This window comes from Phasianus colchicus, chromosome 2, assembly GCF_987193195.1.
Source record: "Phasianus colchicus chromosome 2, bPhaCol1.hap1.1, whole genome shotgun sequence".
Taxonomy (NCBI): Eukaryota; Metazoa; Chordata; class Aves; order Galliformes; family Phasianidae; genus Phasianus; species Phasianus colchicus.
The window spans coordinates 36964517-36990391 of NC_143437.1; the positions used below are offsets into that span (position 1 = coordinate 36964517).

The 25875-nt window shown below is 35.5% G+C and overlaps 1 protein-coding gene across 1 annotated transcript in view; it reads right to left on the reverse strand.

Moving 5' to 3' along the window:
* Window positions 1-5009: 5009 nt before the first annotated feature.
* RYR2 (ryanodine receptor 2) overlaps window positions 5010-25875 on the reverse strand; it is a 355102-nt gene continuing 334236 nt past the window's right edge. Inside the window, exons 91-105 of the mRNA XM_090135386.1 lie at window positions 25663-25727; window positions 23738-23885; window positions 21977-22063; window positions 20930-21148; window positions 19117-19247; window positions 18519-18561; window positions 16269-16402; window positions 14450-14510; window positions 13023-13169; window positions 12809-12943; window positions 11032-11188; window positions 9767-9831; window positions 7974-8074; window positions 7190-7241; window positions 5010-6294 (exon numbers count right to left, since the gene is read on the reverse strand). Of these exons, the coding sequence (XP_089991512.1) occupies window positions 6199-6294; window positions 7190-7241; window positions 7974-8074; window positions 9767-9831; window positions 11032-11188; window positions 12809-12943; window positions 13023-13169; window positions 14450-14510; window positions 16269-16402; window positions 18519-18561; window positions 19117-19247; window positions 20930-21148; window positions 21977-22063; window positions 23738-23885; window positions 25663-25727 (1641 nt within the window). The 3' untranslated portion in view covers window positions 5010-6198. The remainder of the gene's footprint in view (window positions 6295-7189; window positions 7242-7973; window positions 8075-9766; window positions 9832-11031; window positions 11189-12808; window positions 12944-13022; window positions 13170-14449; window positions 14511-16268; window positions 16403-18518; window positions 18562-19116; window positions 19248-20929; window positions 21149-21976; window positions 22064-23737; window positions 23886-25662; window positions 25728-25875) is intronic.

The following is a 25875-nucleotide window of genomic DNA, read 5'->3' on the forward strand; positions in this document are numbered from 1 at the left end:
CAGATATTTCTTTTGTTCATGAACATGGTAGTTAAAATAGCAAGATATTCTTCCTTTAAAGACATCAAGCCGAGAAAGAGTCAAAATGTTCATCTTTATCTGTAATTCAAACAGAGCACACTATGAAAATGTTAATGCTTTCCAGAGGTTAAAAGCAAGCATACTCTCGAAATCTCATACGCTAAGTGGATATTGACAAAAAAATAGTACAAAAACCCCCAACAAAACAACCAACCTGTAATGAAGCAGGAATTGAGGGATTTTATGCAGTGGCAACTTAGTGAAGGGAGAAAGAATAATAGGAAAAACTTACTATGCGTAAGGCCAAGAGGCTTGTCCTCCTACCATTCTTTTTTTCCAGATGTATAAAAAGCTGAATAATAAGGCAGGTGAAAATAAGGCAGATTTTTTCACCATTTCACCATTTTCACCTATTGTATTCACGACATTATCGAATGGTGACTTTGATCTTTCATATAAATATACTGAATGTTTTTTCTCCTGTTCCTTATTCAAGCTTTCTGTTTTTTAAGACATTGCTTTGATATGAACATATTTAGTGGCTGATACCATAAGGCCTTATATCATGATTTGGATCGTGAAGCTCACTTACAGCACAAAATAATTTTAAAATAATTCATGAACGCCTTAAAAATGAGAATATGTGTACCTACACCAAGAAAGTGCTTTATAAAAATTCTACTTTTCAATCTGTTTTACTTAAAGATCAATTTTCAGAAAAACTGTTAGCTGTGATTCACATAGAACCATGGAATCACCACGGTTGGAAAAAACTTCCATGATCATCCAGCCCAACTGCTCACCTATGATCAATATTTCCCACTAAGCCCTGTCCCTCAGTACAACATCTAAATGTTTCCTGAATGCCTTCAGGGACAGCGATTCCACCACCTCTCTGGGCAGTTCGTTCCAGTGCTGGTTGGCTCTTTTGAAGAAGATTTTTCTTAACATCCAAACTGAATCTCTGCTGGTGCAACTTGAGGCCATTCCTTCTAGTCCAATTGCTAATTACATGGCAGAAGAGGCTGATCTCTGCCTCAACAAAGCCTCCCTTCAGGCAGTTGTAGAGAGCAATAAGGTCTCCCCAAGCCTCCTCTTCTTCAGACTGAACAACCACAGTTCCCTCAGCCACTCCTCACAAGGCTTGCCCTCCAGACTCCTCACCAGCTTCGCTGCCCTTCTCTGAACACGCTGCCCCAGTGTCTTTCTTGTAGTGAGGGGCCCAAAACTGAACAGACTTGAGTTGCAGCCTCACCAGGGCTGAGTATAGGGGGATAATCACTTCCCTGCTCCTTCCTGGCAACACTATTTCTGATACAATCCAGGATGCCATTGGCCTTCTTGCCCATCGGAGCACAGTGCTGGCTCATGTTCAGACAAGCCTCAACCAACATCCCCAGGTCCATTTCCTCTACACAGTCCTGGCTACTCTGCCCCAAGTCTGTAGTGTTGCCTGGGGTCATTGTGTCCAAAGTGCAGGACACAGTACTTGTTCTTGTTGAACTTCATCCCGCTGGCCTCAGGCCAGCAATTTAGTCTGTCCAGATTGTTCTGTAGGGCCTTTCTACCCCCAGGCTGATAAATACTTCCTGCCAACATGGTGTCATCTGTGAACTTACTGAGGGTGCACTCAGTGCCCTTATGCAGATCAACAAATAAGAAATTGAACGGGACAGGCCCCAATACTGATTCCTGTCAAACACTACTCGTGACATGTCACCAGCTGGATTTAACTCCGTTCTTCACTACTCTCTGGGCCAAGCCATGTAGTCAATTCTTTACCCAGCAGAGTGATCTGCTCCATAACCTTACCTGGCACTGAGGTCAGGCTGACGGGCCTGTAGTTCTCTGGATCCTCCTTACAACCTTTCTTGTAGATTGGCAAGCCTCTAATCATCTGGGACATCTCTGGTTGACCAGGAACGCTGATAGATGATGGAAAGTGGCTTTGATATCACCTCCACCAGCTCTCTCAGCTGGTGAATTCTGTCGGGCTCCATGGACTTGGAGCAGCAGTCCAGGTGGAGCAGTAGGTCTGTTTCCACCTGAATAGTGGGGGTTTTATTCTGTTCCCCCTCCAAGACCTCCAGATCAGAGGGTAGAGTATCCCAAGGATAACTGGTCTGACTTTCAAAGATAGACGTAAAGAAGGCATTGAGAACTTCAGCCTTTTCCTTATCCTCAGCGGCTGGGTTCCTACCATATCCAGTACAGGATGAAGATTATCCTTACCTCTCCCGTTATTGTTAAAATATTCATAAAGGGTTTTGTTCTCTTCTACCCAAAGGCCAAGTTGGGATTCAAGCTAGGCTTTTGCCTTTCTAATTTTCTCCCTACACAGCCCAACAAATTCTTCGTACTCTCCCCAAGTTGCCTGTCCCTTCTTCCACAAGAAGTACCTTCTCTTTTTCTCCTGGAGCCTCAGGAAAAGCTCCTGGTTTATTCATGCTGATCTTCTTCCCTGCTGGTTCACCTTGCAGCTCAGGAGGACAGACTGCTCCTGTGCCTTAAGACTTCCTTCTTGAGGAGGAACTAGCCTTCCTGGATCCCTTTGCCCTTCAGGATTGAATCCCAAGGGACTCTCCCTGCCAGTTCCTGAACAGTTCAAAGTCCACCCTCAGGAAGTCCAAGGTAGTAGTTTTGCTGTCCCCTCTCCTGGCTCCATCAAGAATCAAGAACTCTACCATCACTCTGTCCAAGAGAGCTTTCACCACAGCAATTGCATCTTGAAGTCAAACTTGGGACATTTACAACAGACAGCAAAGACTTTCTATTTCTTTACAGTTCTTTTTACATATTTTTAATTCTAAAACAAACAGTACGAGCTCAGATACCTCAGTCTGCATCATGTACCAGGTGACCGACTGGGATGGACATCAGGGTAGGAAATCATATGAAATACAGGAAATATGTAGTTTCAAAATGAACTATTCTTCTACGTCATGTACTCTTAATTTCAAAGCAAGTTTCTTTTTTTGAGTTGGACATATTAAGCATTAAAAAAGGAGAAAAGCTTCTAGCAGCAACTTTTTGTGCACTGACTCAAAGAAGAAATGCCATGCATCAGGAATCCAAAAATCCAGTCATTCCACAGGGAGATGTATGATCAGGCTTTGAGGTTCTACTAAAGCCAATCCCCAGTCACTTTCAGCAACACTAATCTTGCAAATTCTAACAGACAAATTCTTAGTTACTGGAAGTCCCTTTTGTGAAAGCTATTAATTAGCTTCATTCAATAAATAAAGACTTTTAATATTTACAAGGAAACATTTGTCTTACCAGATAATCAGTAGATGCCACACTGAAAGAACCTAGTACTTAACTGCTGCTTCACACGTATTTATCTCACAGTATACAGCATTTAGAAGAATGTTCCAGAAGCCTTAAGACACAGAAATTAAAGAAATACACCAGTTCAATTCTCCTATTTGCTCACAGATTCCAATTGAAATTGCTTTCAAAACACGGGGATTTTGAAACATGACTCAGAATCATTAGCTATTTCTCAACAAAATGTGCAAAATCAAATAAACGTCTCATCAGAAAATTATTCTTATGCTTTATACTCGAAAAAGGAACATTATTACAATCCCTGATTTCTAGATCAAATATGCAAAGCCAAGAAAGGTGTATTCAAACTGTTTTATAGAGTTATGCCAATCAGAAGAAATAAAGCTAGAATGAATACTAGAAATTGGGTGGGGATCTTTTAAAACCTGGATACAAATTTTAGCCACTCTACCCACTCCTCTCACCATCACCAGCCTATCCATCCTTTGGCCTCAAGTACTGTAAAATTCAAGACAATTGAAAATCAGAATCTTCTACAGGATGACAATTTCAGAGTAGCACTATTCATAATCCACTGCAATGAATACTTGGCTTTGAAGAATTATCATTTTTAAATGATTATTTAAATGATAGTTGTAAGTTTTTTTAGTTATAATGGAATACTGATGCAGTCAATTTCTTTTATGACAAAGAAAATGAAGTGGAGCAACAGGATAGCAAGAAGACCAGAAGGAATAAAACTTTCATTCAGGAAACCTGACTAACTTGAAAGGTGGGCCCTTGTGAATCTAATGAGGTTCAGCAAAGCAAAGTGCAAGGTTTTACACTTCGGTTGAGGTAATCCCATATATATATACAAGCTGAGAGAAGAACCCCTTAAGAGCAGCCTACTGAGAAAGACTTAGGAGTCCTGATTAATGAAAAGCTTAATATGAGTCAGCAGTGTGTGCTTGTAGCCTGGAAGGCCAATATTATCCTGGGTTCCACCAGAAGAGGAGTGATGGAAGCAGGCTGAAGAAAGTGATTTTCCTCTTCTATTCTGCATTTGTGAGGCCCCAGCTGGAGTATTGCATCCAAGCCTGGGGCCCCCAACAGGAAAAATATGGAGGAGGGCCACAGATGTGTCCAGAGGAGGGCCACAAATATGATCCAAGGGCTGGAACACCTCTCCTCTGTGAAGACAGACTGAAGGATCTGGACTTGTTTAGCTTGGAAAAGAGAAGTCTGTAAGAGATGTCATTGTACCTTTCCAATATCTAAAGGGAGTTTATAAAATGAAAAACATGATGGAAAATCAACTTTTTACAAGACTAGACAGTGATAGAACAAGGGAGAATGGTTTGAAACTAAAGGAAGGGAGATTTAGATTAGATGTTGGGGGAAGTTTTTTACTAAGAGAGTGGGGAGGTGCTGAAACAGGTTGCCCTGGAGGTGTTTAAGGCCAGGTTGGATGGAGACCTGGACAACCTGATCTAATACTTGATCCAGCAGCTGGCATCCTTACCTGTGGCAAGGGGCTTGGAACTCGATGATCCTTGAGGTCTCTTCCAACCGAAGATATTCTATGATTCTATAAAACAGAAGCTCAGGTCTGTGTTGAAGTGGATGCAATTAATAGAGGGATTAATAAAAAGACTCAATAAGAAAAACCTCAAATGCTCCCAAGACCATCTTGTTTCCATTCTGAATCTCTTTTTTTATTTGTAAAGACTGGCATTACAATTGAAAAGGACTCAAAATGGAGTGATGTACACATCATTGGTGTTTTGTGATGCAACTGATGGGATCCCTGAATGGATATTGCTTCAGCTTTGATTTTAAAAAATAATTTAACAAGAAATTCTTCAACTCCACTATCAATCACAGGTGGCAGAAACGAAAAAAAGAAAAACAAAAGAAACCAAAACTATGGTCAGATTCATAACATATACATTGTTGACTGATGACACTTGTTTCAGATGTACAATAAAGCCCACAACACTTTATTACTATGGAGATAATTATTGTGAATGTTTTTTTCATGTTGATCAACTTGCTTTTGAAGATTGTTTCTTTGATTGTTTTAAACTTGCATAATAAACATGCAATGAAACATTTCTTGTTAAAGTGTTTTGTTTTGTTTTTTGCAGTCTTCTCATTTTCATACAAAGATTTCATAAAGTTGCAGTGTTGTATCAGAGCATTACCAAAATAAAAGCAAAAGCTAAAGAGGAAGGTAAATGTGAACTGAACTCAATGAGAATAACCTAATCTTGTCCTGAGACACTCCAGTCTTAATAAAAAGATGTGCACAAGCAAGTCCCTTCCACCCAAATCCATCAAAATCACAAAATAAATATTAACTTGGAAGAAAAGGAAGACAGAAAGAAAAATAAAAATACAATGTCATCATGCACTCATCTTCTGCATAGCTCAACCCACATATAGTAAGGCACTATTTCCCAACAACTTTGTGTCCACAACAATCTTTTACAGTGCTCTGTGAACTACATATAGTTCCTTCCAGGATGATGAAATAAATAGATTGAATGAGTGTTGCTACTGTGTCACCCCATGTGTGATTTTATAGATAAGGGCATAATCTGGCAGTTTCAGAAAGAAGCTGACTCAAGTCTCTTCTTATGTGTGCATGTTATTTATATGGATATCTTTTGTCTGTGCAAGTGGTTGATCTGTTTTCCAGAGTTGCTGTTGTTTTTAATTGTTCTTTACTCCAGTATTCTCAAAGCAAATACACAAGAAAATAAAAGCGCAGTTGGGTCATTAAAAACAGAGTTCTGGTGCTCCAAAACCACAGAGTTTTGGGGATTTAAGAAATCCGTTCAACATTCCCAAAGGACTTGGAAAATACATGGACATATTTCAAGTGGAAATCTTTGTCTTTGCTTAATTAAGCTGGTCTTCATACTGTTTTCGGAAACAATCACCAGCAGGAAAAAACTCCCAGCATCGTTCTTGATACATTTTCCATACATAGGATTCCTGAAATAAACAACATTTAAGTGACTTAAATTGCTTAAATGAGAAAGAATCAGGCATGCCTCTTCAAAAACAAACAAACAAACAAACAAACAAACAAAAATACATTGCTTCCCTTCCTTGATTCTTTGGTTTCTCTACATCAATTTATAAAATCATGTTAATTTGGGGGTGAGTTTAGAGTAGATTTTACATCTGGTCACCTGGTCAAAAACACAAAAAAGAAAACACATAGAAGAGGACCAGGTCATTTCACATCCAGGAGCACTGTAAAGCTTAAGTAAAGCTGATCACGAGACCAAATACCAGCACAAGTATAATATTTTCCATCACAGAAATTTGACTGAATTTCTGCATTTTTGCATTTCAAAGCATGCAAAAAATGCATAAAATAAAGTGGACTTTAAAGATTTGAAAGAATAATAAGCAGTAATGAAAAAAAATCCTCTTAAAATTGTTCTCCCAGATTTCTTTTCAAATACATGCCTAGGTTCTTCCATACTACTCTACCTAGAAATGTAGACATAAAAGACCATATAACTGATTAATAATATTAAAGGTCAAAGACAATAATAAGAGATTTAACAGGGTGAAAAGAATGTTGCTTTCCCAGGATGCTTAAATGTTTCTCATTATTTCTGTTTACAGATTCTATTTATATTTTTTGGAAGTAATACTTCAAAAAGTCAGATCAGATAACAAAAGCATTAGAGAATTGATAATCTAAAATTAAGCAACCAAAGTCCCAAGAAATGTTCAGAAGAATAACAATTAAGTTACCTACCACATAGAATGCTATTCATTAGAATACTCTTTAGTTTTGGCACATCTGAATGATTTTTATTTTAGAATCAGTTTTATTTATTAACTGTTGGTATTCAAAGAGTTGTTTACCTACCTGTCCTGTATGTTCCGTTTCATCTTTGTTAATAAGATACATCAGAAAAAACCTACAATGGAAAAAAAAAGAGTTGTGAATACAGTATTTGGAAGCACTAGTCAATCTACAGATACTGGTGTATTTCTCAACATGTCGTGTACAGTGAAAAAAATGCTGTTCCTGGCTTTACAAGTTTCTAAATTATACTTATGATGATATTCTCAGACATATTAAACATACTTTCCTCACACTTCTAATTTGCAGTTATTATTCAATGAAAAATACACCAAAATGCACAAGATTTCATTTGACTTGGAATAAATACTTACCTCATATGAAGAATTCCTAAGCTTTCTGTCATGAAATTATACTAGACGTTTCTTGCCTACAAACACTAACTTGCAGATAGAGAATAATAATTAGATTTTTTAAAAAAAGTAATAAATCCATAATATAACCGAGAAACTGGGGATATTTACTAGTCACATATCAGGTTCCCAACTTTTATCTCCTTGCTCACACAAAATGGGTGTTTCAGAACCAAACTGAAAAAAACATATTGAAGTTCATAAAGTTCCTGCTCTTACCTCTACAGAAATTCTATCACTTCACTAAGGCAAAAAAACCTTTGCTAATAGCAAACATTTTTCTCTCTCATGGACTCTATTAAAGAAGAAAAAAAAAGAAGGAAATATCTCCCTTGTGCACTGATGTTGTCTGAATGAACATCAAAGCCAATCTATAATGACTCTTATTTATATAATAGAGTTAATCAGGAGTTGGTCATTTTCACCGTACTTACAAATAATTGGCCAAGTTGTGCTCCTGCAGTGTATGAGTTTCAAAGCCATGGGGCACTGTATCAAAGTAGTCATTTCCTATTCCACAGATAAAGCACTTTGTCTAAAAGAAAGAACACAGATTACATCAACACTTATTTATAATGCATCTCTGTACCTCTTTGAGAAAAGACACCCCAAATGCCATAATTTTCTACAAAATACCAATGCATCAACTGCAATATGTACTGAACAGAAAAGCTTCTCTTCTGATGATTGAGACTGGATGCTTCAGCCAAAACACCCAAACAGAAGATTAACTGCTATCAAAGTAACATATTGATGTTCAATCAACCAATAAATCCTGGTACCAGTAGGTAAGCAGGTATAAGAAGAATGAATGGCACTGAACAGCCAAAGCCTATTTTTTTTTTTCGTTCGAACACTGTCAGCAATACTCATTGTAATGCAAGGCATTAAGCATCTACCTTAATACTTGAGTTTTTAAGCTGAATATACTTTTAAATTACACAACACATTAGTTCTCAACATATTTCTGATTTCTTATATACACACTTAAATGACAGAACGGAAAACCAGCAAGTACTGGACATTTGCACATATAGATTAATCAAAGAAAACTACACCTGAGATGAACTGTATCATCATCGCAATATTAATGACGCTAGACACCTCTAGTCACAAGATTCAAAAGACTTAAATAGTCGTGGATATGGAATTCATTATAATGTATAGCAACAAATATTTTTTTGTTATGTACACAAGTGAAAATACACAATCTAAAGCTTAAAAATCATAAGAAAAATAATTTGTTGTTGTTGTTGTTGATTTATCAGCAAAACACTGGCTATACTTACACAAAAGGTATTAAGGAACACTAGGAAATGGCAAATAAACCCCAAATACGCTAAGAGCAGAATTACAGCACAGAGTTTGTGCCCCATACAAGTTAAGAGCTGTCAACAACATGCCTCTTTCACAGTGCGGATCAAACAGTGATAAATGTTATTCAAAACCTGCATTCTAGCAGAGTTTTCTCATCAAAAGAAGTGTGAACAAGGGAACAAGGGAGGTGATTCTGCCCCTCTATTCTGTTCTCATGAGCACCCCACCTGGAGTACTGCATCCGATTCTGGAGCCCTCAACATAAGAAGGACATAAAGCTGTTGGAGTGGATCCAGAGGAGGGCCACGAAAATGATCAGAAGGCTGGAGCACCTCCCCTTTGAGGACAGGCTGAGAGAGCTGGGGCTCTTCAGCCTGGAGAAGAGAAGGCTCCGAGAAGATCTTATAGCGATCTTCCAGTACCTGAAGGGAACCTACAGGAAAGCTGGAGAGGGACTTATTACAGTGACAGGATGATTTAGACTAGATATTAGGAAGAAATTCTTTACTGTGAGAGTGGTGAGACACTGGAACAGGTTGCTCAGTGAGGTTGTGAATGTTCCCTGGAAGAATTCAAGGCCAGGCTGGATAGGCCTTTGAGCAACCTGGTCTAAAGTGAGGTGCCCTGGTCTGTAGTAGGAGGGTTAGAACTAGATAACGTTAAAGGTCCCTTTCAACCCAAACCATTATATGATTCTATGATGAGTACTTATGATAATTAAATAAAACGGAAAATAAAAACAATAAGAAAATTGTGTCTCATTCACTTTTACATCTCAGTTCATCTGATGAAAAGAACACTGGATTCTGTAAAGAACCATATGTTTATTCTTTCAGTATCACCTTCGACTCAACACAGATGTTCAGAAAACCTGAAAATAGAATATAGTTCAGCAATAGTATGTTATTACCTCCATGTCTTCCTTAACTTGTTCTTGCTGATCTCTTAACTCACCAAAAGCATCAATAATTAACCCTAGAAATTAAGAGAGAATAATAGTTAATGCTCAAGAACTGTGACAAAGAATATTGGGAAATTCAGGGATGAGTCCAATAAAAAACATTAAACAATAGTCTTGTATAGAAATAGTAGAAACTGTTATAGCTTCAAGAAAACACAGAAACATCTAGATATATGAAGGAAAATGAGCTAATTAAGGAAAACAGCTACCTGTAACTGTCACTATAATGTGGAATTATAAAATATGGTATAAACAGCTTTCTGTTTTATTCGCAGAACTCTAATCTTTACTCAGAATGAAAAGACACGTGATTTTACAATGATAGAAGCTTTAACAAAGAACCCTATGATACATACAACAGTGTTCAGGAATTTATTACATAGCAGATGCAGAGAAGCCCAGATCTAATGCATCCTCTGTCACTATGGTTGCCATTTAGTTTGAGGTTCCACTGTCAAAGCTTTACAGAAGTAAGTGACCATTTCAGGAAGATACAGATAGAAGAAAAACCACAGACTCAGTGGCTCAGATTATAAATTTCTAACAATTCTCCCTTTACTTACACCAACACAAATGCAGACTTATTGCATGATCATTACTGAAACTACTAAGCTGTAAACTGATGAATACCAGATGATCATTACACTCAAAGCTTGATAGCTACAGCCTCTACTCTTAGGTCAGTCACAAAATGAATAAATAGTTTGAGATATGCTACTGCAGTCTATGAAAAATTAAGCTCCCTACCCAACCCTTGAAAACAACTTTTTTCATTAAGAGTTATAGAAGCTCAGAGTCACCTTCTAAACTCCCTTGAAGGAAGTGAGAAAAAGCATTTTTATTGATGTAAAAATTTTATGATTTCCCTAACTGTTAGCTGATAGAAGATGATAATTCTTTCTAATCACTTCCTTTGTGACATCATTACAGGAGTCTTTTAGAAGGGACAAAGGAAAGACAGAAACTCTAGTGACATCAATGACACAAAAGAAACTTTTTTGGTTTTTTTCTGATCCAGGCAGAGCCTGTTGTTTATGTGGAGACTAAGAAGAACAGCATACAGATAAACAACATGTTGGTGTAATTTACCTTATAAATCTGCTTTTTGATTGCCCTAGTGTCCTGGTTTAAATTTAAGCATGCAATATCTAAAGCACCAAAATCCACCTATCATTAAATAACGCTTTCAGTCACTGCAAGCTACAGATATATACCTTGAATAATGGCAAGCAGGATGACAATCACAAAGAAGAAGAAAGTGATGTCAAAGATAATTCGATAGATTTCATATTCATCTCCTGCTGGATCCTCTATTTCATCACCAATGCCTCCACCTGCACGTACTCCAACATACATGTGAAACATGTAGCACTAAAAAAAACCAAAAGTCTGAAAAGTTTTCTGCATCTGCAATTAAAAATATCTTTTATAGCAAATTCAGTAATTAGCAGAATTGTTCTATGTTCTTGCAACTAGACAATGTCATGTAACATATTTCTCTTTCAGGTTATGTGTACTTAACCTGAAAGAGAACAAAAATGCTGCTGTGAAGCCGTAACCATAGCATTTCATGGTCTATACTCATGTCTCAATTCAAAAAGATTTTATATTTGATTACCCTAAGCCCAGCAGCAGATCACGATTGAGGTACAGAAATTTCAGCATGCGGTACTGTGCAAGAAAGAATTATCACCACCACCAAATTCAACCCCCTTTCCACCACACTTTCTCCTCACTCAAGATTGAATCACTTGCCCCATTTCTGGTGTTTTAAAGAAAAATAGAAAACAAAAATAAAAAATAAAGGAAAACAAAACAAGAACAATAAAATCACAAAAAACATCGAACAACCTTTGAGGATGTTTGTGCAGAGGACAGGCTAATGATGAAAAGAGTCTGAGACTAATGCTGTGAAGGGTCTGCAGCACGTCTCACAAGGTGCAGCTGAGGACACTGGGATTATTTAGTTTGGAGGAGGCTTATGGGAGACCTTATTGATCTCTACCACTACATGAAAGGAAGTTGTGATGAAGTGGTATCAGCCTCTTCTCCCATGTAACTAACAATAGGACTAGAGGGAATGGTCTGAAGTTGCACTGGCGGAGGTTCAGGTTGGATATTAGGAAAAACTTCTGCTCTGACAGAGTGGTCAGGCACTGGAATGGGCTGCCCAGGGATGTGGTAGAGATACTGTACTTGGAGGTGTCCCAGGAATGTTTAGATGCTGTCCTGAGGGACATGGTTTAATGAGAAATATTACTGTTAGGTAGATGGTTGGACTGAACGATCTTGGAGGTCTTTTCCAGCCTTGGTGCTTCTATGAATTCCCAGGAAGTGTTTCAGGTTGCATAACAAGATACATTTAATAATTTAATACATTACATTTAATACATTTAATAACTAAAATACATTTGATTTTGTTCTAGGTTACTTTTAGACTGATCTTAATAGTAATATATCTTAGATATCTGTGGTATTTAAGCTCTAATTACTATCCAAAGCCTGGCATCATCGCAGCAACTGAGTAGTAATTTTCAGTAAGAGAATAGTGAAATGAAGATTATCATGACAACTCCTGGTAGAGGAAAGTAATGGATATTAAAAATTAAACAATCATTTCAGAATTTAAATTACTCATGAAATTCCTTGCCTATAACTGACCATCCTCCTGAATGACCTACTGAACCTATAGATTCAGCCCTTTAACTGACTGAGATCACGGCTTTAAGTTGATCTCTATTTTTGCAGAAACTATGATAAAGAATACTACCATATTTATATCATCTGTTTAAAGAATTATTTGTTTAACATGCATAGGGTATATCCAGTTGTTCAAGGGATGTTCATGAATTTGTTTCTTTCCCTTACATTAGTCTTTCTGTTGATGACCAATGATACTGTTGTATGAGCAGGAATTACATAAAAGAGGATAAAAATATAACTGTTTGGAAAAAAAAAAAAAAAAAAAGGAGAAAGCAAACTAAGACTTACTGTTAGCATATCATCGCATTTCATATCTGGCATATCACCATCTTCACTTTTGTTGTAGAACTTTCGGAAAAAATTGAATGCCACTACTGTGTACAAGTATACCACTACTGCCAGTAATCCCACTGTTAGGACAAGCTGGAAAAAAAATACAGTGATAGTTGTCTTCCTTGAAGGTCTTCTGAACAGACCAATGAAAAAAGATGACATTTCATACCTGTTTGCCATTGTGGGTCACTGATGAGAGTATAGTTCGTAATGTCTTGAATCCCATTGCAATGTCAAGGAGATGAGCAGCAAAGAAAAAATTGTTGTAATGGCCAAGGACTGACATGGTCATGTACCAAGCTAGGTAAAGGAAAGACTAACAGAAAAAACAATTACATTACAAAATAGAATTAATGACTATTATGTATAACTTAATTCACAGTGCTTATGAAAAGTAGAAATTGCTTGAATGTGCTTTTCAATTAGACAGAAAATTGTGACTTTTTTCTTATACAATCTTTGAGAATTTTTCTTTTGTTCAAAAATATCAAATCTGCAAATGCAGAGTGCACAAGAAATGGTCAAAATTGACAAATTTTGCATTTGAATTTTGAAAAACTTATTTTGAATTGATTTAATTATAAGTTTATGGATGTTTACATTTAAATATTGATACACTAAGGAGATTAGTGACAAACAAAAAGATAAAAAGTAATTCCAAAGTTAATTCAAACTACTAAAACTACTACTTAACTGTTTAATACAATTTATGCAGTTTACTATTCATAGAAATCCTAATTTCACTTTTTCCTCTGTCATTTTAATTTTTTGGACTTAAAGACAAGTACATACTTACAAGAGAAATTTCAGACATTCTGTTAGTGGAAAGATAATCCTGAACAAATGCAAACTTGTTACAGGTTATGCATTCTGTGGACCTGGTGAATTCCCATCCCAACCTCAACCTGTACATTTCAGTCTTCCTGACTGAAGATAGATTGAATCTTCATCCTCCAGCAGTCCTTTTTTCCAAAATGATTTGTTACCCAGCAATTTTTACACCAGAAAAATTAGCTGAGACAGGCGAATCATGATCATAAGAGTGTTTGCATTCACAAGATGAGCAATATTTTAAGCTGCAAGGTATTTAAATGGCCTTGTTTATCATTCCATTTTTTAAAACTCATTTTTCAAATGAGTAAAATCATTAGCCTCATTTTGTGCAAAACCCTACTAACAGTTTCAGTGATATAAATTACAGTAATTCCACACACATTAACTATACTGATTTGACTTTTCCAGAAATATTCAAGTGACTGCAGATATAAAGATTATGAACATGAAAAATTTTAATTTGAGTAAATACAGATACTTTTCCAATTCTACAGCACAATACATGCTTATTCCTCCTGAATAAATAAATACTTCAGAAGGGGAGAGGTGAGAGGGAGCAAAACAAACTGAGATTCTTAATACTCATGTAACTGAGAAAAAATTTGGACATTCTCTTTTTAAACATCCAAGATCTTTATGTAGTAAATTAAATATAATTCAGAATATTTCATATACTCTCTGAAGCTCTTCAAGTTAAGATGGGTATATTTTTAAGAAGGTATACATTTGTGCATATATATATATACACGCTGATAAACTTACATTATCAGTGAAAACAACTCCTAATTTCCACATCTGATACTTAACATCAATGGAGTTTAGCCTGTAAAAATAAATAAATTACATTTTATGTAACAACAAAATAAGAATTTATGCAACACAATCTACAGCAAGAGGATTGTCTCATAAACAGAAGACATTACAGTCGGTTTATTTGTCTCAAGCTGAAATACATCAGAACCTTTTCCCAATTCACTTTTACTCTGGCATCTACTTGAAACAAAAGCAGAAAAGTAAATTACTACATACTATTTAGGAGTAATCAGACCTGGAACTGATCAATGTCTGCAATGCAAAGTCAAAGGGAACTTATCTGCTAACACGTACTCAACTGAGCTTGAGGACTGCTTCTACTGATGCTACACTCTTCATTATGCTGTAAATATTTAAATACTGAATCTAATGGATGAATGAGTTTGGGTAGCTTCATACATGTTCAGTTTTGAATCTGGTATAAAGTAGATAAATGTACATTTCTGAAGAATGTGATTTTCTGCAAATCTCTGTCACAGCTATTTTTTTTCTCGCAGCACATTCAGCTGCTATGAGTATGGAATGATTTCTCTAAGGAGACTGTGAAAGATGCATGAAATCATAATTTATTTTTGTTGCTGTTAACATATATGAAATAAAGCAGACATTAGAAATATAACAGAAAGGTATGATTCTAAAATAAGCATTTCATCAGTCTTCTCCAACTACTTCATTCTGGTCTCTTTTTTTCCAAGAATATCAATACAAATATTATTTTATTTTTCTTCCTAAATAAGAGTCATGAGCACATAGGGAAGATTAGGTAGTTTCACTGTCTTTTTCTATCAATAATAACACAGGGAAAGGGAAAGGGAAAGAATACTTTCTAAATCCAAATATATCCAACAGCAAAAAAAACAGGAAAGTATTCTGGAAAGTAATTTTGCCACATTATTAAATTGTATTGTTATGTCACAGAGCCTTTGCATCTCGGCATTACAGTTTCGGTTATTTAGGTGGACTCTTCTTTCTTGGTTTTACTTTTTCAGTTTTACTTTTCAGTTTCATCTTTACAAAAACAGCCCTTTCTAGAATGCAATTCTTATCTACTAGCAGCCTTACTGTCTACTTCATATAATTCTTGTAAATACACTGGTAAGTGCTACTGTTATAGAAAATTATCCATATACCCTTACATTATAATGTTAAAAGTGCTCTGCAAAAACTGAGGATCTCTCTTCATCTCTTTTGTAAGAATGAAAATGATTACTATTACTCTGACTACTTCAACAGTCTAGGAGATTCTTCTCATGTCTGGCAAGTACAGACAAGTATGTAGTTTAGGGAAAACAAATTATGAAGAGATGTAAAAAGACTAATCATCCAGCTTCCAAGGTTTTACTAGTTGCCATCAATATCACTTAAATATATTCCACCATTTCCTTGAAACCAAAATATACATTGCCAATTTTATTATTTCATTCTGATTGAGCTGAAAAATAAAAAATGTGAGTTTCTAGCCCAGAAGCATCTGTGCATTAACCTGAATCTTCATACATAAGAAAAGAGGATTCTTTTTTTTTTTTATAAGGGCTCTATAATGAATTAATTCACAGTGAAATTCAATTTGCAAATTGTTTTATCTTATATAGCCTTTTTTTTTTTTTTTTTACAAAAGAGAAGACATAGTACGAAAATTCAAACCTAAATGACAAACTTTGAGTTCACTGTTTAAACCACCAACAAAAAACACCTCAAAAAGCCCTCAAATAACACTAAAATAAACAAACAAAACCAAGCAAACAGAACCAAACAAGAAGCAACTTACACAGCAGATAAGGAGCTATCCTTCTTTGGTTTCTTCTTTTCTCGAGCATCACTAAAATCGAGAGCAGCTTTGTCCATTCCTAGTAATTCACTGATTCTGTCACGGCCATAGAACTCACCATATTTATCCATGACCTAAAGTTAGGACGAACATTCAAGAGAAGCAGTGGGTAGAAGTTTGGTTTCTGAAGACAAGAAATTTAACATGCTTTGTTTGTTTCTATTTGTCTATCATATCATTTAGTAATTTTTTCCCGCTTAATATCAATCACTTGATAGAGCCAAGAGAGCTTGTCAAAAATGAGATGTTCCTAGTCATTCAGTGAAAATAGGGAGAGGAAAACAACTCAGCAGAAACAGAATAACTAAATTAATATTGTCACATGCAAAAAAAAAAAACCCATCAAAATATATGTTTAGCTCACACAGGCAAGAGATGTTTTAGCTATTGTATCTATACGAAAAGCTCTGATTAAAGTAAGATTTCTTGAGGGGAGTATTTGACTGTTACTCATTATTATTTTAAGAAACAAACTAAAGAATAAATATTTATCATTTAAATTTTCTTTAAATAGCTTAAATATGTTGATGGACACTTTCAGATTTTTCTTTAAAGGGAAGTACTTCACAATGAAAAAGTTATGATAAGTGCCCTCACTTACTAACTAGCACCATTGCATAATTTTATGATTTGATGATAGTTAATAATACAACAAATAATATCATGTAGATAAAGTATGTAGGAATCACAAGGTCTCTAACAGAGGGTTAGACTTAAATGTTTTTAAGCAAATTCATCTTTTTGGTAAAGACAGAGCTAAAATGTTATTGAGTGAACTCAAACTATTAATCTATTTCTTGTCACTAACAATTCCATAGATACCAAAAATACTTTAAACAGCAAAGCAAGCTGTTTATATTTTTATTTATGTATATTTATATATAAATATATTTTTAGACAAATATATTTTTTAGACAGGGAGACCTAAAATTTCTACTAGCAAAATTTCTGCTAGTATTTCAGAAAACATTTCCAGAAGTGATTAAAGTTTGGCATTAAAGCAGTCTGAAAGAAGGGTAAATCTGATCCAACAACACATATACCCACTTTTTCAAACATGGCTAAACACAATAAGAAACTTGATTTTACTGTATGCTATCATGAGAAAACACTGAGAAAACATTTGACACACTCCTCATATGAAAAAAATAAACCTTCAAAAGCCTCTGGTTACAGAGATAAGACGACAATGTGACTAAAGCTCTTACGCATGTCTACCAAGGAACACAGAGAGACAATGGTGTGGAGAGAGTTCAAATAATACCTTGCTCTTACTCCCAGAACCATAACAGGAGTTGTCAGAGTCATCAGCCCATCAAAGGCCAATCTCCACAAGCCAGAGGAGCACAGTAACAACAGCAGGCAGGAACTCAAATTACTGACTTTCAGGAAATTGACTTTCTGCATGGTTCCTTCCAGAGCTGTTCCAGAAAAAACTAACTCCCAATATCCAGGCACAAAACTTGCCAAGTTGAGTCATAGGAAGATTTTCAGATCACCTTTTAGACTAATAGGCTGCCTGGGGGTGTGGGAAAGAGGGCAAGAGCATTTGGACATTGCATGAGACTTATTGCCTGTTATGGAGGGGAATCAAAAGTGGGAAGTAAGATAGATTTATATGATTTGGAGAGGAACAAGTGTGAAGAAACAAAGGACTAAGGGAATAAATGGGCCAGTATGGTGTCTATCATTTGCTGGTCAGTGCTGCTGTTATGCTACACCCTAATCATCTCAATCTATATTACCTCCTTATAAAATTACTTACTTTTTAGTGATTAAGGAACTCTCTATACTGTGTGCTTGTATGTGCATACAAGGATGTGAGTGTGGCAACTAGATTCACAGAGACAAAACTATTTATGCATGCTATAATATATACACAAGTGTACACATCTCTACAGAATTTCATGAATGTATCTGAAATTTCTGGTTTATAATACAAGTCAGATATATGGAACATGTTGTAAAGAATAGCTATCTAAATTACAGAAAGAAGCCACCCATTGGCTGTTAATATAAGGTAAGGAATTGTGGGTATAATTTAAATGGAACATATGGAAATATATATACTGAATCAAAATTTTATTTGAAGAAATGTGGACTACACTTCTTTCAAAAAATGAAAAAAAACCCACCATGCATTAAAGATTTACTTTAATTTCACATATATTTTTTGAAAATAAACCTTACCTTTCTTTTCACAAATTTGTCCCAGTAATTGTTTGGAAAAGACCTGAAAAATACAGATGAAAAAAGAGCACATTTTAGATGGTTGTGAAGAGATAGAATAATTCTTACAATATAGAAATTATATACTGATTTGTTTCTTACAGACTATGTTGTTGTTATCACCAACTGACAATTCAGATAGTCACTGGAATGAAAGCTACTAAATGGCATGGAGCCTATCAAACTACCATGTCTGCAAAAGGGCAACTGAGCTGATGGTGACCAGACAAGGTTCCAAAGCATTTAAGTCACATAATTCCAACAGGTAAAGAGTCCGACTTTTAAATATGTTCTCAAAGGAGTATTCAAGAGCCAATTAAAGTATCCAAACCATAGCTTACTCGAACTGACAGCAATAAACAATCATCACCGTGCTTGTCAAAAGAAATTACTTTTTTTTTTTTTTCTCCTGCTGCTCCAAGATATTGAAAAATAGAGGGAGACAATTACTTCCTTTGTCACGCTGGTCACTCTTCTCTTGATGCAGCTCAACAAGAAATAATAAGAAGAAAGAATAATTCCTTACAAAACTATAAAGATAGACTAAGCAAAAACTCACTGTGTGTTGATTACAAGTCTATCCCATTGCCCTTTAATATCATCTTCTGAGGGCTGTTCAGTGATATACAGCCCATCAAATTCCAACTTCCTTGCTACTTCCTTTTCTCTCTTAAAAATTACTAGTGGGACCTGCAGTTGAAAAAACATATCAGAAATTAGTTAAAAATGCACTGAGATATCTGAAAAGTTAGAGGAAAGGCTGTTTCTTTAGAAAAATTAAATATGAAAACTGAATATGTATAAAGTAATAGTTCAAAAAATCCAAAGAATTGACAATTGCCCAGAACACTCTGAAGATATGGATGCACATGGACCAGTTAGTTTGGAATCACAGAATTAAGAGTGCGTTGCACAGCTGTAATAAGATGATCAAAAAAAATCTGAAGGTACTTCCAATAAAAATAATTGCACAGTTCCAAGGAACTATTAGAACTAGTCGTATAAAAGAGAGCTAAAATAAGTATTAAAAAAATATAACCTAAAATCCTTAGAAATTCTAGTTCTAAAATATTCATTTGAGATCACACTTTTGGATTGCATTTTGGCACCCAGAGGTGTTAGACATTGCCTTTCATTTGTTAAGAATTCATCCTTAAAGAATTCCATTTCACATGAAGAACAGCATGAAGAACAGATTGTGAACAGTCAAAAGTAAAATCCTTAAACATTGTTCACATTCTATATATTTGATTTGTTATCTTTGCTTCTTTGCCAGCTGAACAGGAAGGATCAAGCTTACAACTCATTTTTGTACTCTGGATGACAATTGAAAGTACATTCTGAGAAGGGAGACGTAACTAGCAGTCCCAGTAGAGTGTTTTTTACTTAGAAGTCTGTTTCCAATAAAAATGGATGCTTTTCTGTGTTAACATGTACAGTGGATTGCTTCATTAGGTTTTTATTTTGAAAATAAAAACCACTGTAATTACTTCACAGGTCTTCAAAATGTATCCAAAATTCAAAATTGCAATGGTGTCAGTATGACTAGTCAAGTCATTTCATGGGTATACTGAAAAAATAGCACTGAAAAGCAGACTAAATTAAGATGATTGTTGCATTACACACAGTAACAATAGTACTGATCTTATTTTCATAGAACTAATTGAGAAAAATGTAGTGGATTTCATGTGGAACACTCTCCAGAAACAAATGTACATAGAACTGCAGCTAAAAATATTTTTAATACCGAAATCAATGCATCTCCAAAGATAGAGATTGAAACCACATTTGGTCCTTCCCTCATTTTCAGATTTGGAAAGAATGCAATTAAATGCAATTATTATCATTATTTACTACAAAGAATACCTATCACTTTGAGTCAGGTAATAAATGTAGTTGTAAAGGACATTGTGGGAAAGTATCATTAAGAGTTCAAGGGGATAAAAAGCTATGAAGTAGAAGAGGACTTCTCCATACCCAAAAATCTGAGCCTCCACTGTTCATGCCAACCAGTGAAACACAAAAATGTTTTTAGAATTTATTGATCTGCAGAGAAACTTAATGTATAGTGGAAAATCAAACATTGCTTGACAGTCACAAGAATTTCCTGCTATAATTGTCTGCCTGATGTAACTGTGAAAACAGTGAACCTATGATCCAATGCCAGACCAGTAAATCAGGCTCTGGCCTAGAACCTTCTGAATTCACAATTCACCTAACTCAGTTTTTGTTGCAAATTACGCTAGCAGAATACTATTTATACGATTTCCCAACTTGTTTAAGAAAAGGTGCTACAACTTTGTTCCAATTTATGCCACTCAATGGACAAAAGTTGGCAGTTAGAAGAAAAAACTGTGATGTGTTTTTCTTACTTTCAAACAGTAATACCCAATGATGCAGAAGAAGGAGATGACTGTATGTAGGATGGCCAAAATCCGCAGTGTGGGCTCCATGTAGCCACTGCTTTCTTCCAGGACATAATGTACTGCAATGACCCTCTGGCTGTCGCTCTCTAAGCTGTCCAACTTCATATTTTCTCCAGTAGACACTACAGGGATTTCCTTTTCTTCTGTCACAGCAGAGGTGGAGACCTGTTTAAATCACTTAAATCTTAATATTACAGGTGTATTCCTTTGATGGATGTTTTATAATACTACAAGCTAAACAGTACAACTGAAAACAATCTCATCAAGGACAGCAGAATTGTGAGGATTTTTTTTTTTCCCCCCCTTAGGTCAAAGTCCACAGGGAATATTTCACAGAGATCACTTTATCTTGTTATACTAACCCATGTCAGTGTTGATTTTCTTTTACTCTTTCTATTGCAAGTGTGGGCCATGCTGAATTTATCACCTTGAATCCAAGAAAGGGCATAGCCTTCCTGGAAGAAATCCCATGAACTCCTGACATTGCTGCATGAAATCTTTATGAGCAGGGTTCTTCCATGAACTGAACTGAAAAATCTTGAGTTGTATTATATTTACTACAGACCCTGACAAAAGGTCAAATATCATGACAAAGGTCATGATATTCTACACAGCTGTGCACACCCTCTCAGGGAATATGAGGACACAAAAAGACATCTCAGCTGAGGTGTATTAGCCTAAGTTGTCAGTGAAAATTGCATTTGGCTGAGTCACTGTACTATGAAAAGGAGCATCCGAGGCACAGATAAGTTCACACTGCTGCATCTGTCACTGCACAGAACTCAGGAAATAGCTATTTGTGTATTTCATGCAAACACATCAGCTATCACTGTTAGATCTTTGAAGTATCAGTCTGAAGAAGGTATTAACTCTATTAGGTTGACTTTTTTTTTTTTTTTTTTTTTTTTACAGTAGAACACAGCCTATAAAACCTGAATGGTTTTCAGAATTCAACTTTAAAAAACTTTAAAAGCAACAGTATGATGAACATACCTTATAGAAAAGCAGGATGAAGTTGATGGCAAAGGCAACAAACAATGCCAACATCCTCATATTATAAAAGTTTCGAGCAAAATAGTTCTGAAATAAAAAAATAAAGCTTAAATACACCCTGCCTCATAATGATACCACAATCCTGAAATTAATTATTAAGCATTGTTTTAAAGAAAGTAAGCTACGCAACTAATAAATTATCAGAAGTGTGATGAACGTTCAATCCCAATTTGAAAAAGAAATCATTTTTTTCACACTCTGCTTCAGAATTTGCCAAGATTTCAGTCGTACTATATGGTATGTAGGATATCAGCCATGCTAGTTTTCTTTAGTGCCTTTAATGTCAGAAGACTGGAAAATTATGCATTAAATAAACTTTTCATGTATTTCTATCCCTTCTGATTTTAAAAACATCAAAAATGAAAGCTGAAGCACAGGAAACCTTGAGAGAAATTGTGTTCCAATGAGGAAATTCTTGCTTAAATCTAAGTTCTATGGTGGACTGAATATTTAAGTTTCAAAACAGTATCTAAATTTATAGTCATTTCATCTTGTCAGTTGTGATACTTCATTTTAAAGAAGTTTCACAACATACAACTTCCTTATGAATCACCTTCAAAGAAGTTTCTATCTATATCTTTCCATTTATCTAGAAAACAACAGCTTAAAAAATGAATTAACTGTTTAAAAAAAGCAAAAGCTTCAAGGCTGCAAAACTGTGCAATCAGAAAGCCAGAAAAAATTTGAAGAAAATTTATTCCCAATTTTGCAAATGCATTTCCTTCGCCCACATAACTTTTACCACTTACCTCTCATCATATAATTAACTAATAGCTTATCACACTAAGAAAGCAAGCACATTTAAAAGAAGGCAACATTACATTGTTTCTATCTTTCTGAGAGGTTACCTTTACCAGTTGTAACATTTTTTTGATGTAGGTCATTGTATATTGCCAGTACATTAATATTCTTCTACTTGCTTTTTACAACCTGGGAAAATGGTGGGGTTTTTTTGTTATGGTTTTGGCTGGGATCATGGAGACTCTTAAGATTCTGTATTCAGGATTTTTGATTAAAATAGTGGTGACAGAACACTGATGTTTTTAGCTGTTGAGCAGTACTTGCCCAGAGCCAAGGACTTTTCTATTTCTCGTGCTGCCCTGCCAACAAGGAGCTGGGTGTGCACAAGGAGCTGAGATGGGACACAGCTGGGGCAGCTGATCAAAGCTGGCATAAGTGATATATAGGCCACACACCCAGCAATAAACACTAGGGGAAAGAAGGAGGAAGCAAGGAAGGGATATTCAGATTGATGGCATTTGTCTTCCCAAGCAGTTATTAAACATGATTTGCCTAGCTTTCCTGGGAATGGCTGAACACCAAGCTGCCCATGGAAGACAGGAAATGAATTTCTTGTTTTGCTTTGACTTGCTTGCATGTGATGCTTTTGCTTTGCTAGTAAATTGTCTTTATCTCAGACCCTGAGCTCTCAGTATTTTTACCTTTCCAAATCTCTCCCTGGCCTTATCTGGGGATAGTGAGTGAGCAGCTGCTTTTTTGTTGTTGCTGTTGTGTTTGTGATTTTGTTTTGTTTTTCACTTATCAATCCAAACCTTTGCCTTTGTATCTAATTTATGGATAACTGTGGATAGAAGAATGAATGAGACTTATCAGATGTATATTTGTCTTTTTCAGTTTGGTAGAATAATTTTGTGATATCTCTCTTGTAATATGTAAGACACAGGGTAGAAAACAACTTACAAGAAGCTTCTGTTGATATGCAATTATTTTCTTCCAGAAAGCCGATTCCTGAATTTCTGGTTCTCCATATCTGTGAGTATGAAGCTGTCTTAATTTCTGTTTTGATTTGTCTTCCTTTGCTTTCTCTTCTTTTTCTCCATCCTCTCCTCTTAGGATATGATTGAAACCAAAATAACACAACAATTTAATAAAATTGACATAAAAACAACTAAACCACACCCTATGAGAAGATACTGCATCCTTTCATTTGGCTGAAGTAGTCATGATTCATGCAGTGCGTACAAATTGGTAATAAGTATAGATAACCATCTTCAGCATAAAGCACTGGCAATTGTGACATTCTGGTTAAATCTAAAGATAATTGAATTTATTGGTTTGTCACCTTAGAGATGTTAGAATTGCTAACTGGTAGAGGCAGGTAACTAAGAATCTTCCAAACTTATTACCTGAAGCTCTGCTTCATAATTGTGCAGTTCATACTTGTGCTGGCAAATGTCTGTCCAACTGTCTGTATGTCTGAGCACTCCTATTCAACCCCATGCACTTGAACAATCTGATTTTCACACAAACTGAAGAATACTGTTTTTTTCTTCTATTTACAAACCAAGCTTCATGTTTTAACTTCTCCTTTTCTGTCCAGCTGAGGATGACATAAATACTCCCTCCAGGAGGAAAGAGGAATAAGAAAGCTTGACAGCATTTCAATCTGAGATTATCACCGTGATGCTTACAAAAAATCATAGCCAGTGGGCTGCCTTCTTGAAGCACATCTTAGAAACTCAGAATTATTTTGGAAGCTAATGAGACTTGACATCATGATAGATGAAAGGATCACAGAAGACCATTTGAGGCCAAATCAGAGTGAGAGACAAGTTATATGTTACATTATTAATCCGAGTATCTACAAACAGAATAACTGATGTCCTAAGCTGCTTCATAGTAGGATATTTTCAGCAACTTTCACTTGAAAGTTTATCTTATGTTAGGAGTGGCTTCAGGGCAGCTAACAGCATCGGACACTTGCACTCTTTACAAAGAATACAGCTATCATTGCAACTACATAGCCAAACAGCACAATCAACAGTGAACTTCAAAAGTCTGAAAAAGTCGCCTTTAATGCAGCCAGTACAAATTTGTAGAAATTTGCTGTACTGATTAAAAAAAAAGAGTAATATATAATTACAGGCAAGAGCTCATCATCCCAGGAGGGCAATATGGAGATAGCTTGAGAGTAAGGGGTGCACTCAGAATTTTGATAGTGATATATCAGTAACAGGAACCAAACACTTAGCAAGAACCATTAAAAAAAGGGGATGCAATGCTATGTTTTTACTGTTTAAAGCCAAGTCCTTCGTTTTACTTTTTTATTCCCAGTAATTTTGTTAACATTAGATTTTATCATGTCTTAAAAAGCCTCAAATTATTATTTATCAAATGCTAATAATCCCCATAAAAATGTGCAAGTATTCAGTAATTCATTAAAACCATAATGGAATAATAGGCTTTTGCAAAATTCAAATAGCTCGAAGTATGCCATAGGAAATGGGATGAGCAAAACAGATTCAGTCTCTACCACTGATAGATAACCACAAATGCTCTTACAATTTTTCCAAGAAAACCTTAAAAGAACAGATGAAATTAAGCCCAATTAAAACAGTATAAACTGTATAAAATGATTTATCAGATTCAAGATATTTTTTAGAAGTGTACTCATTTCACTGAAACCAATATTTATAAAATCTGAGTGAAATTATTTACATGGAGTTTGCTTGCAAATATGTCTTGATGATGAAGATGGATTAAAAAAAAACAACTGTGGTATGTGAATGGAAACAAAATTATAGGCAACGGAGTAAGTATAAATCAATTTGATTTTTCAGTGAAACAAATGTATTTGCAAGATCATTGATTAGAGTTATACATACTCTGCTTTTTCAGGTTCAGATTTTGTTTCTTCCTTCTCTTCTTTTTCGTCTTCTTTCACCTGTTCCTAGAGATGGCAAATTTTTTTTTTTTTAAACATATCTAAACAGTATTATATAGAACAGAGTTAGTTGAAAAAATATAGAGTGTGCAAAATTCTAACTTTTTTAATAGCTGAAGCTCTGAGAAAAAAAAATAATCCTTCAATTTAGTCC